This window comes from Littorina saxatilis, linkage group LG9 (genome assembly GCF_037325665.1).
Source record: "Littorina saxatilis isolate snail1 linkage group LG9, US_GU_Lsax_2.0, whole genome shotgun sequence".
NCBI classification, from domain to species: Eukaryota; Metazoa; Mollusca; class Gastropoda; order Littorinimorpha; family Littorinidae; genus Littorina; species Littorina saxatilis.
The window spans coordinates 27676285-27691244 of NC_090253.1; the positions used below are offsets into that span (position 1 = coordinate 27676285).

At 45.6% G+C, this 14960-nt stretch overlaps 1 protein-coding gene across 1 annotated transcript in view; it reads left to right on the forward strand.

Annotated features, from left to right (window-relative positions):
* LOC138975764 (piwi-like protein 1) overlaps window positions 1-14960 on the forward strand; it is a 68462-nt gene that overhangs the window by 22171 nt on the left and 31331 nt on the right. The window contains exon 3 of the mRNA XM_070348515.1: window positions 14605-14917. Within this exon, the coding sequence (XP_070204616.1) occupies window positions 14605-14917 (313 nt within the window). The remainder of the gene's footprint in view (window positions 1-14604; window positions 14918-14960) is intronic.

Sequence of the window (14960 nt, forward strand, 5' to 3'; positions counted from 1 at the left end):
TCCTGTTGCAGGTTCGGACTTTGTTGACTGGCAGCGGCGGCCGTTCCCGGTTTCGGCCGGGATAAACGGTTCCGGTTTCGGCCGGAAGTATAGGTCCACCTACCCACGTACGCTGTAGCGGCGGGGTACGGGGGATCGCAGACTGGCCTTCGGGCTTTATGGCTTCCGGCCTCAGTCTATGCAGTCTTCGTTTCCGCGGTGGCGGTCTCGGCGGCTGCCTTTTCGGTTTTGACTGAAAGCGTAGGTCCACCTAAACAGGTTCGCTTTGACGCTCGGTTTTGGGTGGACCACACACTGGCCTTCAGGCTTTCTGGCTTTGGTCTCACCCTCTGCAGTCTTCGTTTCCGTTGTGACGGTTACGTCGGCTGCTAGCCGGCTTCGGCCGGGTTTGCTGTTCTTCTTTTTGGCAATCCCTTTGGATGGCAGGGAGAAGGCAACAGTGTCTGGCAATAGGCCCTCCTTCACTTGTACGCCCCGTCGTTGGTGGTAGGATGGGCCGCAGACTGGCCTCCTGGCTTTATGGCTGCCTGCCTCAGCCTACGCAGCCTTCGTTTCCGCTTTCTGTGGTTTCGGCGGCGGCGTTTCCGGCTTCGGTCGGGTATGCTGTTCCTCTTTCTGTCACTTCCGGTGGGACGTCAGAGAGGGAACAATAGCAGTCGGCTTTCAGCACTCTGTCCTTTGGTCAGGGCAGTCAGTGCTTCGCCCGGAGGGCGTTGCACGGCCTCTCGCCCGGGCCTGCGGTCGGAGGGGTGGTCTACTTACCCTTTTCCTCATGGTCAAGGGATGAGTGAGGTCCTTTTCTGGGTTACGGTTTTCCGGTTTCCGGGTATTCCGTTCTTCCTCCCACCGCTGGGTTTATGGCTTCGGCCTTTGTCCTTTTTAGTCCACTCTGAGGTTCAGTTGGTGGTCAGCGAAGGGACATGGTCGGGATTTCCGGCAAGGCTCAAGGCTATTCTTGCAGCCGTGGCGGACGTTACTTCCCGGTATCCCGCAGTGGGGCACTGCGGTTATGAAATTAAAGGCCCCTCCTGTTTTTGGAACCGCAGGAGCTTTCTAGTTTGCTGTTAGGTAGATTTTTGGTTCCTCTTTCCTGTCATGCTCTCTTTTTCTTCATGAATTCTTTTCTTTTTTCTGCCTTCTTGCTCATTCACCTGTATTTTTTCCAAAAATCTCTTCTCTTGCCGCTTGTCTCGCGATTCATGTATAGTTTAAGCTGTTAGTGTTCTGATGTAAGTCCAGCAGTAGATAGGTTAAGCCTATTTTAACATACTGGAAACTGGTAATCTTCCAGTAGGTATTAATTTAGTTTTACTAAAGCCTGCTGGGACACAAGTAATGGGTTAGTGCATTTGTAAACAGGAATCGCTTGACAAGTGGCCCCCTTCATCCCCCCCTTCCTCGTCCTGATATGGCTCTGCGTAGTCGGCTGGACGTTAAGCAACAAATAAACAAACAAACAAACAAACTTCCCGGTACCTTCCTTTTGGGAATATTAAGTCTCTCACCACATGGTCACTCTGTGGCTGTGCTGGGGTTGACTGGAGACTGGCTTCCGGGCTTTTCAGCTTCCGGCCTCAGTCTCAGCAGCCTTATTTTTTGCATGCTGCGACTTGGTCGGTTTGCATTTCTGGCTGTGGCTGGATATACTGTTCCTCTTCTTTCCGGTTGCTTTCTGGGAGAAAGGAACGGCTGCCGCTTTCGGGCGTTCCAGCTCCTCGGCCGGGGTAGTTGTCTCGTCACCTTTCCGGTGGGAGGGGCTTCTGTCCATTCCGTTCCGTTGTCTTGGACGTCATTTGGCTGTTTCTGACTCGCTGTCAGTCAGGGTATCAGCTGGTACGATGTTCTGGTACGCGCGTTTCCGGTTTTCCGGTTATTCCGTGTACTTTTTCTGCCTCTGGTGGATGTGACTTCGGCATTTTCTTTCGCTCGGCCACTCTGACTTCAGTTGGTGGCTAGAGAAGAGACATCTTTTGGGGTTTTCCGTAGCAGTGTGAGCGGAGATCAGGTGCTTGATCCTCGCTTCTCTGCCCTTCGGGGTTACGGGTGCCCGCCCTCAGGCGGCGTACAGTTGTTTCAGCCACGGGCTGCTGCTTCTGTCGCACTTCCGGCTGGCCGGAGAGGTGGTTCTCTTACCGGCGTCTTGGTTACGTCAGGGTTTTAGAACAACGATTGACCTTTGTGGTCATTATTGTCTGTCGCTGGGTCCGACTCTGCCTTACTCGGCGATCAGACTTGTTCTGGTGTTTCGTCCTAACTTAAGCTGTTCTTGAGTTGTCCTCGGAGGTTACATTCAGTTTTCTGAGGGGGCGTTGTCTTTGGCAATGTAGGTCGGAGGAGTCATCCTTTGTGGCTTACCTTCTCTCTCAGTTTTGGCCAGTCCTCTCCTTCTGGAAGGGGGTGAGCTGGCTAATGTTCCTATTTTCTTTCGTTTACCTGCGTACGGCGGGTACTTCGGAATTATGGCTGTCCTACGGACATTATGGCTTTTAGTCTTGACCTGTGCGATTGTCTCCTGCATTTCGCAGGTAGCTATGGCATTTCCGGCGCCTGTGTCGGTAGATTTCTAGGCTTTCTGCATCCTCTTTCTGAGGTGAGTCAGTACGACTTCCGTTCGGTCGGGTTTCTTGCTACAGTCACCCTTCTATCACAGGCTACTATGTTTATGGTGTTGGCCCGTTGGCTCAGTGTTTGTCCCTCAGTCTTTCAGACATGGACAGGGTTTTTCGGGCCTTTCGCTCAAACCCAGGAGGGCTCTTGATTTGATCTGGGATATAATTTCCAGTCTTTTCCTGAGACCCCTTGTCTCGGGAGTCTTTTGGCTGGTCGGCTTCACGCTTTGTCTGGTATGCTTACCAGTCGTGTTTTCGGCTTTGGGTTCTTGATTCGGTTTCAATTACCTACAAGCGGACTGAACTGCGAGCTCTATGGCTTGGGGGCCATTTTTTGTCATGGTTACTGGTCACTCTAGACTTTTGCCCTCTGTGACTCCCGCACTTTCGGGTGCTTATGCTTGTTGCAAGTATCGGCTTCCTCGTACTATCCCTTTCTGCTTTGGCACGAACGGGTAGAGGATTTCGGGTTACCATCTCTTTTGAGAGCAGCAGGTCTGCCGTTTACGGCACCCTTCTTTAGCATGCGTTAGGGGTGACGATGTCAAAAGATCGCAGTCAGGGTTTTTCCTGTTGTTTTCTTGCGTCACTTCCTAAGCGTACCTTGATCGTTTCTTGGTTAGTTGTACTCTAACACAGAGTAGCAGACAGTGTGCTAAGGGGGGGTGAGCGTTTCTTCACGTTCTTGGTACTTTCGGAACGCTTATGCTCTTTTTGAGTTTTTTATCATTGGGTCGGACTCTGGTACTTTGTACTCAGGTCTTTCTCTTTCTTTTTGAGCGGAGTTTGGTCGCTCTTCTCTGGAGCTGACCTATATCGCTCAGTTGTTGTCGGGCTTTGGCATAGCCTTCCAACAAGAAAGGGGGGGGGGTCAGATTGTCTTCCCCTCCTCTTGGCTCGGGTTCATGTAATCCAGGGCTCTTCTTCCTCCCTGGGCCGCCTTCTTTGCGGTCCGGGGAGGAAGGGTGGGGCACAGCTTTCTGAAGGTGTCTCTAGCAAGTTTGGTCTAAGCGACATCCTGGCTGTCTTTTAGGATTTTCTCTGGCCCCTTTCTGGCTTGTTGGCAGGGGGCCAGTTCCTGGTAAGGGTGTTAGAGGGAGTTAGAATTTTTCTTTCCCACTGGGCCCTTCGTGCCTTTTTGGGCAGCGGGCCAGTTTCTGGCAGGGTTTCTAATGGGAGTTGAATTTTTTCTTTCCCACCGCCTTGTTGATGTTATCTGCAATATGTGATTGGGAGTAAGAATATGTAATTTAATATAAAATTTCTAAAGTAAATTTTCATTTGATTAATATACTTACCCCAATCACATAGCGTAGGCCCGCCCGCCTGCCCCGCTTATGGTTTGAGTTTTCTTCAAGTCGTATGAGTTGCCACGTGTTGTGGTAGGAAGTGACGTGGTATCCACTAGAGGGGAGGTAACTCCCGGGATACCCTCTCGTTACCATGGCTACGTTTGCCTTTTTGGTGATGGGTTTGCTTCCCCTTGTTGTGTTAGATGGGTAAGCGTTTTCAGTACCTAGCATCTCAGACGTAGTCAAATGCAATATGTGATTGGGGTAAGTATATTAATCAAATGAAAATTTACTTTAGAAATTTTATATTTAAAAGACTAAGCAAATCTGAGACTATCAAAATAGCCTAATACCATGAAACCTGCCGGGGGCCTTTTTTACATTTTGTGTTGATTTTGGTTTCTGGGCAACAGTAGACTCATTATTAATAGGGTTTATGTCAGTTCTTTGTCCAGGTCTCTGGAGGGCGATATTTTGCTCTGAAATGGGGTTTTCACTACGAGGGTTGCTTGGTCCGCCTTGATATCCTGTGCGTATGCGGCTTGTTGTTGGTTCTGGCCAGATAGTGCTATAATCCTGTTTTTCAATCTCAGCTACGAAAGCTGGGGAGGTAGCCAGGTTTCTCTTTGCTTTGCTGGCACCGCGAGGAGCACATTTCCCCCCTGCCATTTTCAGCACCCAGCACTCATCGACTTCTGAATCAGAGTCATTAGATGTGTCTGGGTCTTTCTTTTGTTTTTTCATTATTTCAAACTTTGCTCTTCTTATTGCTTCTGCATATGGGATGTATTTGGCTGCTCGGATTTTGTTTGCTGTTCTTCGGAGCACTAGCTCAGGACAGCCTAAGTAAGCTGCCGAGTGGGGACCGCCACAGTTTAGGCAGTGTTTGTCATTTGGACAGTTGTCAACTGGGTGGTCTTTCTTTTGACCGCATCTTGGGCATTTGTCTTGCCTGGCTTTACATTGTTTGGAGCCATGTCCCAATCTCTGGCACTTAGTACACCTTCTGACTGGGGCCACATAGGGTTCGACAGCAAAGAAGGTTTTCACTATCTTCACTGTATCTGGTAGCGTTTTCTTTAAAAAAGTGATTTTGACAGCTTGAGTAAGTTCCCCCTTCTGGTTTTTTAACCGCTGAAGAGATTTTACTTTCTCAAGAGATTGTTGAAGTTTATCAAGGTCTTCAGAGAGTGGGATGGGTCTGATGACACCTTCCGTTGTTGCCTCTGGTATAGTGCATCTTATTTGCACTTGAGCGAGACTGGTGAGATTGGCAAGTTTATGTTGTTGTTTTTCATTGCAGCAGGCAATCAAGAATTTGCCCGAGGGCAGAGGTCGTACACCTTCTATCAAGCAAAACACGACACTGGAGTGATGGCCCAAGTTTTGAGAACATAGCTGGACCTGTAGCCGCGTTGGTGAGAATGACTGGGTATTGTGCAAAGGTTGGAGGAAGACTTGGTGTCACCTTTTTTGACTTTGTGTGTCTAGGGGGCCCAGTTTTGACTGGTTGTGAGACTTTTGACTGTGGCTGAGGCAGAGCCTGTTCGGCATCACTGTTAGCAATGGGTGCTTTTTTCTTCCGCTGACGGCGGCGTTGAGTTTTAAAAATGTCATCGCCTTCTGTGCTTTGGGAAGGTGAAATGTTCCCGTCTTCTGAGGGCACTGCTGCGTTGTGGTTATTGACACTGGCGTCAGCGTCAGAGTGGTTGTTTGAGCTCTCTTTTGTCTTTTTTGAGCTTGTTGGAGAGAAGCTGTCGGAATCTCTTAACCTTTTTCGGGGTGTGCAACACAATGTGCTGTCCATAGATTCAGCAGGGGTAGAGGTAGCCAAAGGTGGTTTGTCGCTTATGACAAAGGTGGCAGTGGCCATTGTGAGGGCCTTTTGGTGTTCAAATGCAGTGAGGGGTACTCAGAGAGCAGTGTGTTTGTGTGTAGTTGTGAGCGACCTTGGTAGAGGACCCTCTAAAAGCGAAATGACTAGAAAATGAGCTTTAGTATGAGCAGGCGTCTCGCACTGTTAAAAGAAAAAAAGAAGGGATGACAAAAGCGTCCCTTGACAAAGAGTGAGCTGAAGCTCACCCTCTAGTGACTTTCACTTCTCTCCCGAGAATCACGAGGACTCCTGCAGGGCAAGTGGAAAAGCCACCAAGGGCAGTTAAAAAAGCCCTCTCTGGGTCTATGCCAAGAGAGCTGTGTCGTGTGTTAAAACACACACAAAATGTGATTGTCCCCCTTTACCATCAGGAATTCGGGAACAAATCGTATTTTGAGCACTGACTTGGCTATGTAAGCTCGAGGTACGTTAAAGCAGTCGCTATGTAATCAGCATGTCTGCTTGTGAAAGACGCACTCTACGGGCCAGCAACTGCAGTGAATTACTCGTGCTGAGTCTGAGGACCAAAAGTTTTGACTAAATGTTTTAACATAGAGGGGGAATCGAGATGAGGGTCGTGGTGTGTGTGTGTCTTGTCTGTGCGTGTGTGTGTGTGTAGAGCGATTCAGACCAAACTACTGAACCAATCTTTATGAAATTTGACATGAGAGTTCCTGGGAATGATATCCCCGGACATTTTTTCTTTTTTTAGATAAATACTTTTGATGATGCCATATCTAGCTTTTTGTAAAAGTTGAGGCGGCACTGTCACACCCTCATTTTTCAATAAAATTGATTGAAATTTTGGCCAAGCAATCTTCGACGAAGGCCGGACTTCGGTATTGCATTTCAGCTTGGAGGCTTAAAAATTAATTGATGACTTTGGTCATTAAAAATCTGAAAATTGTAATTAAAATTATTTTTTTATAAAACTTAAAAGGATCCCAAATTACGTTCATCTTATTCTTCCTCATTTTCTGATTCCAAAATGTAAATATAAATATGTTATATCCGGATTAAAAACAAGCTCTGAAAATTAGAAATATAAAAATTATGATTAAAATAAAATGTCCGAAATCGATTTAAAAAAATTTCATCTTTTTCCAGAGTTCATACAGGTCATGGAAAGTCATGGAATTTGATTTTTAATTTTCCAGGCCTGGAAAGTCATGGAATTTCAATTTAAGCCATGGAAAGTCATGGAATTTAACAAAAATAAGAAAGAAAATTAACCTTAGTCGCCCAGCCATCATCCCCCCCCCCCCCCCCCCTCCCCCCCCCCCCCCCCCCCTTTGCCAGCCAGCGGCGATTTGCGTCGCCAGCACAAGGCTTGTTCGTATGACCAACTTCTCGTTCGTATTTGCATACGAGAATAACGGTATTTTTAAAGGCACTTGAGCCAAAGCGAGGCTCACTTCCTTCCGTTATCTCGTCGTGTCGTCTGCGCTGCATTTGAGTCGGTTTCGTGGAAGTTTTCTGCTTTGGGTTTTGCATCGATAAGTACTTTAGCGCTTCGACAAGCTAGATGGAGGATGATGAGTTTGAAACTTTCTTTGAGTTGTTTCTTGACAAGAAAAAGAATGCATAATTGGAACGAATTACCGAGGAAGATCTTCGCAATGAACTGTGTATCGCGGTGAAAAAATGACAGTTCGTCAAGTCACAGTGACGGTTACGAAACGGAATTTACAAAAGTGCAGATGGATACAAACGGTGGCTGCTCCAGTTTAGTGAAATGACAGGACCAGCAAACATTACCGATAATCTGACTGCGTAGCAAATGCTTGACTTGCTTGTCGAAGAGCCACTGCATAGAAACTGACTCAAATTCAGTGCAAAGCAAGCCAGTGTCAAAACTGGCAGTGACAAGACGTAAAGAGTTTGCGTGTTCGGAAATGGCGACCTGTGGATCTAGTCATGGAAAATGTTATTGAGGCTCATGGAAAAGTCATGGAATTTTGTTTCTAAAAACCAGTGGGGACCCTGTTTTTCCTTGTCTGTTCCTGATTCCAAAAACATTTTTATCTCCCACAATTCCGAGAGGAATGGGTCACGTGAGATAGAACGCGGAATACGTTACTGAACGAATGGTTTTCGTCCTGTGAAGACGTGTTGGTGCACTGTCTCTTTTGCTTTGCTTTCATTTTTCTCTAACCTTTCTCTGTACAAGTTTTAGTTGTAGGTTAGTTGAAGTGTATTGACTATTTTGATTGTTTATCATTGTGTCAACTTGCAAGGTAAGGAAACAGTTTGGAGTTTTCGGTGTTTGTTGGTTTTTGAACCGGGAACGCGTCGTCGGCGCGTTAATTGTTTGTCAGTCGGCGCGTTAATTGTTTTTTCAGGTGTGACCTACTATATTTGGGTCAGTTGGGATCGTTACTTGTTTTTGCACGTGTGACCTAAGGTCAGTCGGAATCGTTACTTGTTTTTGTAGGATGACATATTATTTTGGGTACGGAAATGTAGTCCACGTTTGCTGACACAGTCAGTCACGATTTGCTGAAGCAGCCTCTTTGTTTTTTCAGCAGCTGTCTCGATTAGGTGAAAAAATGCAGTGCGTTTAGTTTCATTCTGTGAGTTCCACAGCTTGACTAAATGTACAGTACTTTCCGGGTCATAAGGCGCGACTTTTTTCCTCAGTTCGACCCCTGCGTCTTATATAACGAAGTGCCTAATCCCTGTATGAAATACAAAAAAATCAAAGAGACCGCTTGAGTACCAGTCAAACAACTTGTGATAATGCATGTTTCAGCTACTAGGTACTGCCCTGCCTTTGATCTGGCGGCACACACAGATTTCCACTCTGTTAAACTCGGTCACTGACCCCGATGCAGGAAGTGTTTCCTCTCTCAGATATGACAGGGGAACCACCTCTCATGGCAAAAACTGGGTCATTTTGGTGCGCCCTATCGGCCCCCTGCGTCCAATGGGTGACTGGATTACAATTTTTGACTCACATGCGAAGCAAAAGTGAGTCTATGTACTCACCCGAGTCGTCCGTCCGTCCGTCCGTCCGGAAAACTTTAACGTTGGATATTTCTTGGACACTATTCAGTCTATCAGTACCAAATTTGGCAAGATGGTGTATGATGACAAGGCCCCAAAAAACATACATAGCATCTTGACCTTGCATCAAGGTCAAGGTCGCAGGGGCCATAAATGTTGCCTAAAAAACAGCTATTTTTCACATTTTTCCCATTTTCTCTGAAGTTTTTGAGATTCAATACCTCACCTATATATGATATATAGGGCAAAGTAAGCCCCATCTTTTGATACCAGTTTGGTTTACCTTGCTTCAAGGTCAAGGTCACAGGAGCTCTTCAAAGTTGGATTGTATACATATTTTGAAGTGACCTTGACCCTGAACTATGGAAGATAACTGTTTCAAACTTAAACATTATGTGGGGCACATGTTATGCTTTCATCATGAGACACATTTGGTCACATATGATCAAGGTCAAGGTCACTTTGACCCTTATGAAATGTGACCAAAATAAGGTAGTGAACCACTAAAAGTGACCATATCTCATGGTAGAAAGAGCCAATAAGCACCATTGTACTTCCTATGTCTTGAATTAACAGCTTTGTGTTGCATGACCTTGGATGACCTTGACCTTGGGTCAAGGTCACATGTATTTTGGTAGGAAAAATGTGTAAAGCATGTGAGTCGTATGGGCTTTGCCCTTCTTGTTTTTAAAAATAAGGGGGTGCGTCTTAGATAACGAAGCGCCTTGTCACCCGGAAAGTACCGTAGTAATTTTGCCTTACGCGACTTGTTTTTAGGGTAATTTTGTGACCCACAACGGCAGGGGTGGGATTTCTTCCGTCCCTGACAGATTTCCATTTACCTGCTGATACATTGAGTCCTTTAGAAAGCTTGCAAGTGAAACACACTTAATTTAAACATATTTCTCTTTTAATTCAAGCTATGATTCAACAATAATGTTTGAATATAACTCCTGAAATGATGAATTGAAAAGCAGCATCAGAAGACTGTGTATAGAATTAGCAAGGGATATAACTCTGGTGGTTTCTGTTTTTGTCCAAACCTTCTTCTTTTATAACCTGAGCAGTTAGCCCTTTTGAAGGTGTTTAATTGAAACAAACTTGAAACTTGTTTCTCATTTGGTTCAAGTTATGGTTCAACAATTATTTGAGAATATACAGTAAAACCTGTCTCTAAAGGACACCCGTGGGGTATGGTAATGGTGTCCCTATTAGACAGGTGTCCTTTCTTCACAGGTGGAGGGGCCGGGGCAATATTTTACAAAGAGCACTGAAAAGAGAGAGAGAGAGAGAGAATTGAGCTATTGAATACATATGGGCCAACAGCCCCTTTCAATGGATTGAACATGAGACTCACTGGAAATGTGAGTAAACAAATGATACATGTAGCAAACAACTTCCCCTCCCCCCACCCTCCACCTACCCCGTTCCCTACACACACTGTGCATTCAAACTTACGCAACAGGCATGGGAATTGTCCGCCGAATGGCGGATTTCCGCCGAATTTTTTTTTTGTTCCGCCGAAAATGCAAAAGTGTCCGCCGAAAAAATAAAGGGGGGAGGCACACAAAAAAAGCACCGGTTACTTTGGCCTTTGCGCAAAAGCCCGCGAAAACTTTCCGTACTTTGTTCACGCACTGCTACCGCCCGCCTCAGTTATTGAACTATTATGTTTGAAAGTAAACCAGATTGCACAGATTGTGTTACAAGTTACATTTTCCTGTTTGTCTCAACAGATACATTTTTTTACAAATTTAAACCATATATAATACATGTAAGCAAAATTTGGTACATTTTTGTACTAAAAACTCTGATTCTAAAAACAGAATTTAATGGCAAACTTGGAGCTCAGATGACACCAGATTGCACCATCTGGGTTCTTTGGAGAAAAAAATTTCCGGGGGAGCATGCCCCCGGACCCCCCTAGTAAGGCTAGGCGCTTCGCGCCGTCGACTTGACGCTTCGCGTCTTCAGTTATAAATTTTCCGCCTTTTTTACAATTTTCAATTCCCATGCCTGCGCAAGTCGGACGTCACAAAGCTAAAAATAGCTGACTCTTCATCGGTCCGTTCTCCCGCAGTGGGGCACTGCGGTTATGAAATTAAAAGCCCCTCCTGTTTTTGGAACCGCAGGAGCTTTCTAGTTTGCTGTTAGGTAGATTTTTGGTTCCTCTTTCCTGTCATGCTCTCTTTTTCTTAATGAATTCTTTTCTTTTTTCTGCCTTCTTGCTCATTCACCTGTATTTTTTCCAAAAATCTCTTCTCTTGCCGCTTGTCTCGCGATTCATGTATAGTTTAATCTGTTAGTGTTCTGATGTAAGTCCAGCAGTAGATAGGTTAAGCCTATTTTAACATACTGGAAACTGGTAATCTTCCAGTAGGTATTAATTTAGTTTTACTAAAGCCTGCTGGGACACAAGTAATGGGTTAGTGCATTTGTAAACAGGAATCGCTTGACAAGTGGCCCCCTTCATCCCCCCCCCTTCCTCGTCCTGATATGGCTCTGCGTAGTCGGCTGGACGTTAAGCAACAAATAAACAAACAAACATCGGTCGTTCAACGGGAAATTCCGCAGTATGTCTCGACCAAATTGGGTCAGCTCTTGTTTCATTCAGTTTTTCTACTTTCTAGTCTCAGCATAAATGCATGGAACAGAAATTTAGCTGTGTTAACTATTATTTCCTTCGAACGATTGCTTACAAAGAGAGAGAGATTGAGAGCGGAAAAGCGAAAGTGAGTCTCCATCTAAACTAGCCACTGATTGGTCAGAAAAGGGACAGGACAACCAATCAACAACCATTTGTGCTACAGCTGCCGAGCACTGACCTGAATAACAGTCGAGTTTTTGAAGTTGTGTTTTCATGTACGTAGTGTCCGTTTGTGACAGTGTTTACACTTTCTACGGTCCGAAATATTGTGTCCACGTCCGTAAGTGGCAGGTGTCCGTCCGCTAAAGGTTAGTTATAGTTAATCGTGTTCGTTCCATGATAAACTGTCCGTATGTAGCAGGTGGCCGTTACAAGGGTCCGCTAGACTCAGGTTTTACTGTACCACCTGCAGTTATAAAATCATAAGCTACAAGTAAAAATGTGTAGTACAAGGGAGGTGACTGTTATTATCTGTGTTTGCTTTGTTTGCATGGCGATTTTCCTTTAATGCAGTAAACATTTGTTTTAAACAAAGACAGAACTAGGTCAAAATCAAATACCTTCAAGTTTACAAAAATTGTTAATGTGCATCTCCAATTTTAAGTTTTTGTGCCGCTTCTAAAACCCTACCCCCCGCGGGTTAGGGGGAGTCCCATATTGGTTGGGACTAGAAAGAATTTACCCGATGCTACCCAGCATGTCGTAAGAGGCGACTAACGGTTCTGTTTCTTCTCTTCTTTTGTCTTATTTCTGCCTTACCAGTCCTTTCACCTATATTTCCTTCCAAGAAAACTCTCCCTACAGTCTTGAGTCGAGCGTTTGAAACTGCCTGAGCCTGAAGGCGGGCGTAACTTACACCTCTTGGTATCAGTCTGCCTTAGAGATGAGGACGACAGTTGACCAGATGGCTAGAATAGCGCGCTGCATTTTCCTGCATATAACTAAGGCGCGTCTGCCGCGACGGTGCCTGAGCTAAACACTGGCGGGCACTGCTCACAGCCCGGCACACGGCACTGTAAACATTCCCCGTCCCTTCACCTCGCTCGCCACCATCCGCCCTACCCTTGGTCTCATGTCTGCCTACTATTCCCTGCAGTTTTCCAATTCTTTTCTTGTTGTCTTTCCCGCAGTGGGGCACTGCGGTTATGAAATTAAAGGCCCCTCCTGTTTTTGGAACCGCAGGAGCTTTCTAGTTTGCTGTTAGGTAGATTTTTGGTTCCTCTTTCCTGTCATGCTCTCTTTTTCTTCATGAATTCTTTTCTTTTTTCTGCCTTCTTGCTCATTCACCTGTATTTTTTCCAAAAATCTCTTCTCTTGCCGCTTGTCTCGCGATTCATGTATAGTTTAATCTGTTAGTGTTCTGATGTAAGTCCAGCAGTAGATAGGTTAAGCCTATTTTAACATACTGGAAACTGGTAATCTTCCAGTAGGTATTAATTTTGTTTTACTAAAGCCTGCTGGGACACAAGTAATGGGTTAGTGCATTTGTAAACAGGAATCGCTTGACAAGTGGCCCCCTTCATCCCCCCCTTCCTCGTCCTGATATGGCTCTGCGTAGTCGGCTGGACGTTAAGCAACAAATAAACAAACAAACAAACAAACCTGACTGGATCCATCACCTTTATTTCACTTACCAAAAGTCTTCTTTTCCACATCCTTATTTCTCTGCACCCCGCATGTCGTATGAGGCGACTAACAGATTCTGTTTCTCCTTTAACCCTTGTTAAGTGGTTCTTGTATAGAATATAGTCAATGTTTGTAAAGATTTTAGTCAAGCAGTATGTAAGAAATGTTTAGTCCTTTGTACTGGAAACTTGCATTCTCCCAGTAAGGTCATATATTGTACTACGTTGCAAGCCCCTGGAGCAATTTTTTGATTAGTGCTTTTGTGAACAAGAAACACTTAACAAGTGGCTCTATCCCATCTCCCCCCTTTCCCCTATCCCATCTCCCCCTTTCCCTCGTCGCGATATAACCTTCGTGGTTGAAAACGACGTTAAACGACCAAATAAAGAAAGAAAGCTTCTAAAACCCTTCTTGAAATTTGTTTACAACTTGTTTTTGTAGACCCCCCTAGCAAGAGTGATGCAACCAAACACCTTCAAGTATAGAGGTTTTGATTTTGTGCATTCATCTTCCCCCCCCCCCCCCCCCCCCCAAAAAAAAAAAAAACAATTGTGTGCTGTTTTCAGTTTTAAAGCCAGGAGAGGCTCAAATAGCAACTCGTGAATTGCTAAAAATTCACTTTCAGCTGGTTAGTTACAAATACCTTAAAGTTAACAAGATTTTTTTTAAACTTTTGTGCATCTCTAATTTTAAGATTTTGTTTAAGCTTATACAGTCCTGAGACATCCTGCTTGCTGGCTCGCGCGCAGAGAAAAATTTTCCCTCTTTATCTTCATTCTCGCTTGCTGCAAAATCCCTCTCGCAGATTTTTTTTTTAGACAGGCCAGGCACTGGTTTTCCCTTGACTGTATAGGGGCTTCTGAAAAACCCTCTTGAAATGTGTTTACCACTTGTTTTTGTAGACCCCCTAGCAAGAGCGATACAACCAAACATCTTCAAGAATAGAGGTTCTTGATTTTGTGCATTCCCCCCCCCCCCCCCCCCCCATTTGTTGTTGTTTGTTTGCTGTTATTAGTTTTAAAGCCAGCAGAGGCTCAAATAGCCCCCTCATGAAATGCTAACATGAATTTTCAGCTGGTCAGTTACAAAAACCTTCAAGTTTACAAGATGTATATATTAATATGCATCTCCAAAAAGCTTGTTTGTTCTAAAATTTAGTCAGGAAAGTCCACCTAAACCCTTCCTAAAATGCTAAAATTCATTTTTGGCTGGGGGGTCCTGCCCCCCTAGACCCCCCCATCAAGGGCGCTGCCCCTGCACCCCGCTGGAGCCTTGGCGGCCACTGGACCCAGCCTTCCAAAATGTTCAGTCCTGGCAATATTTTTGGCTCCCACCCATGCAACGGTGTCTTGTCTGTAAAAACGATTCCATATAAAATTCTCCGTCTGCACAGGAAGTAGCCAAGCTCAAGACTTGGATGTGTTTTTAAAGTGGGAGGATGGCTTGTCTCATGCAATAGCCTTGACAGATGAAAGGGTGGTTTACATTGAAAGGAAAGTGTTTTGACATTGAATACTGAGTTCTAACAACGCCTTTGTATGACCTCAGGCTCCAGCACAGCCACCGCCGGCAGCAGCTGGGCCACCACCAGGGGCGTCTGCACCGCCGCCATCACAGCAGCAAGTACCTGCACCGCAGGGGGCAGCTCCCCCACAAGAGGGGGCCGGGCCAGTTGGAGGCAGTGGTCGAGCCAGCTACCGAGGGTCAGGAAAGCCTCAGCGACCAGGCAATGGTGGTGCTGGCGATGAACCCCCAACGGCAGAGATGGCCGCCATGGGTGTGGAGGATAGAGGCCCCCGGCGTTGGCGGTCCGAGTATGACAATGGTACCTACAGGCCTGATCATGTCACTACCAAGATGGGTGAGTCTTTTTTTGTCAACTTGTTCTTCTGCCTTTCCCTGCT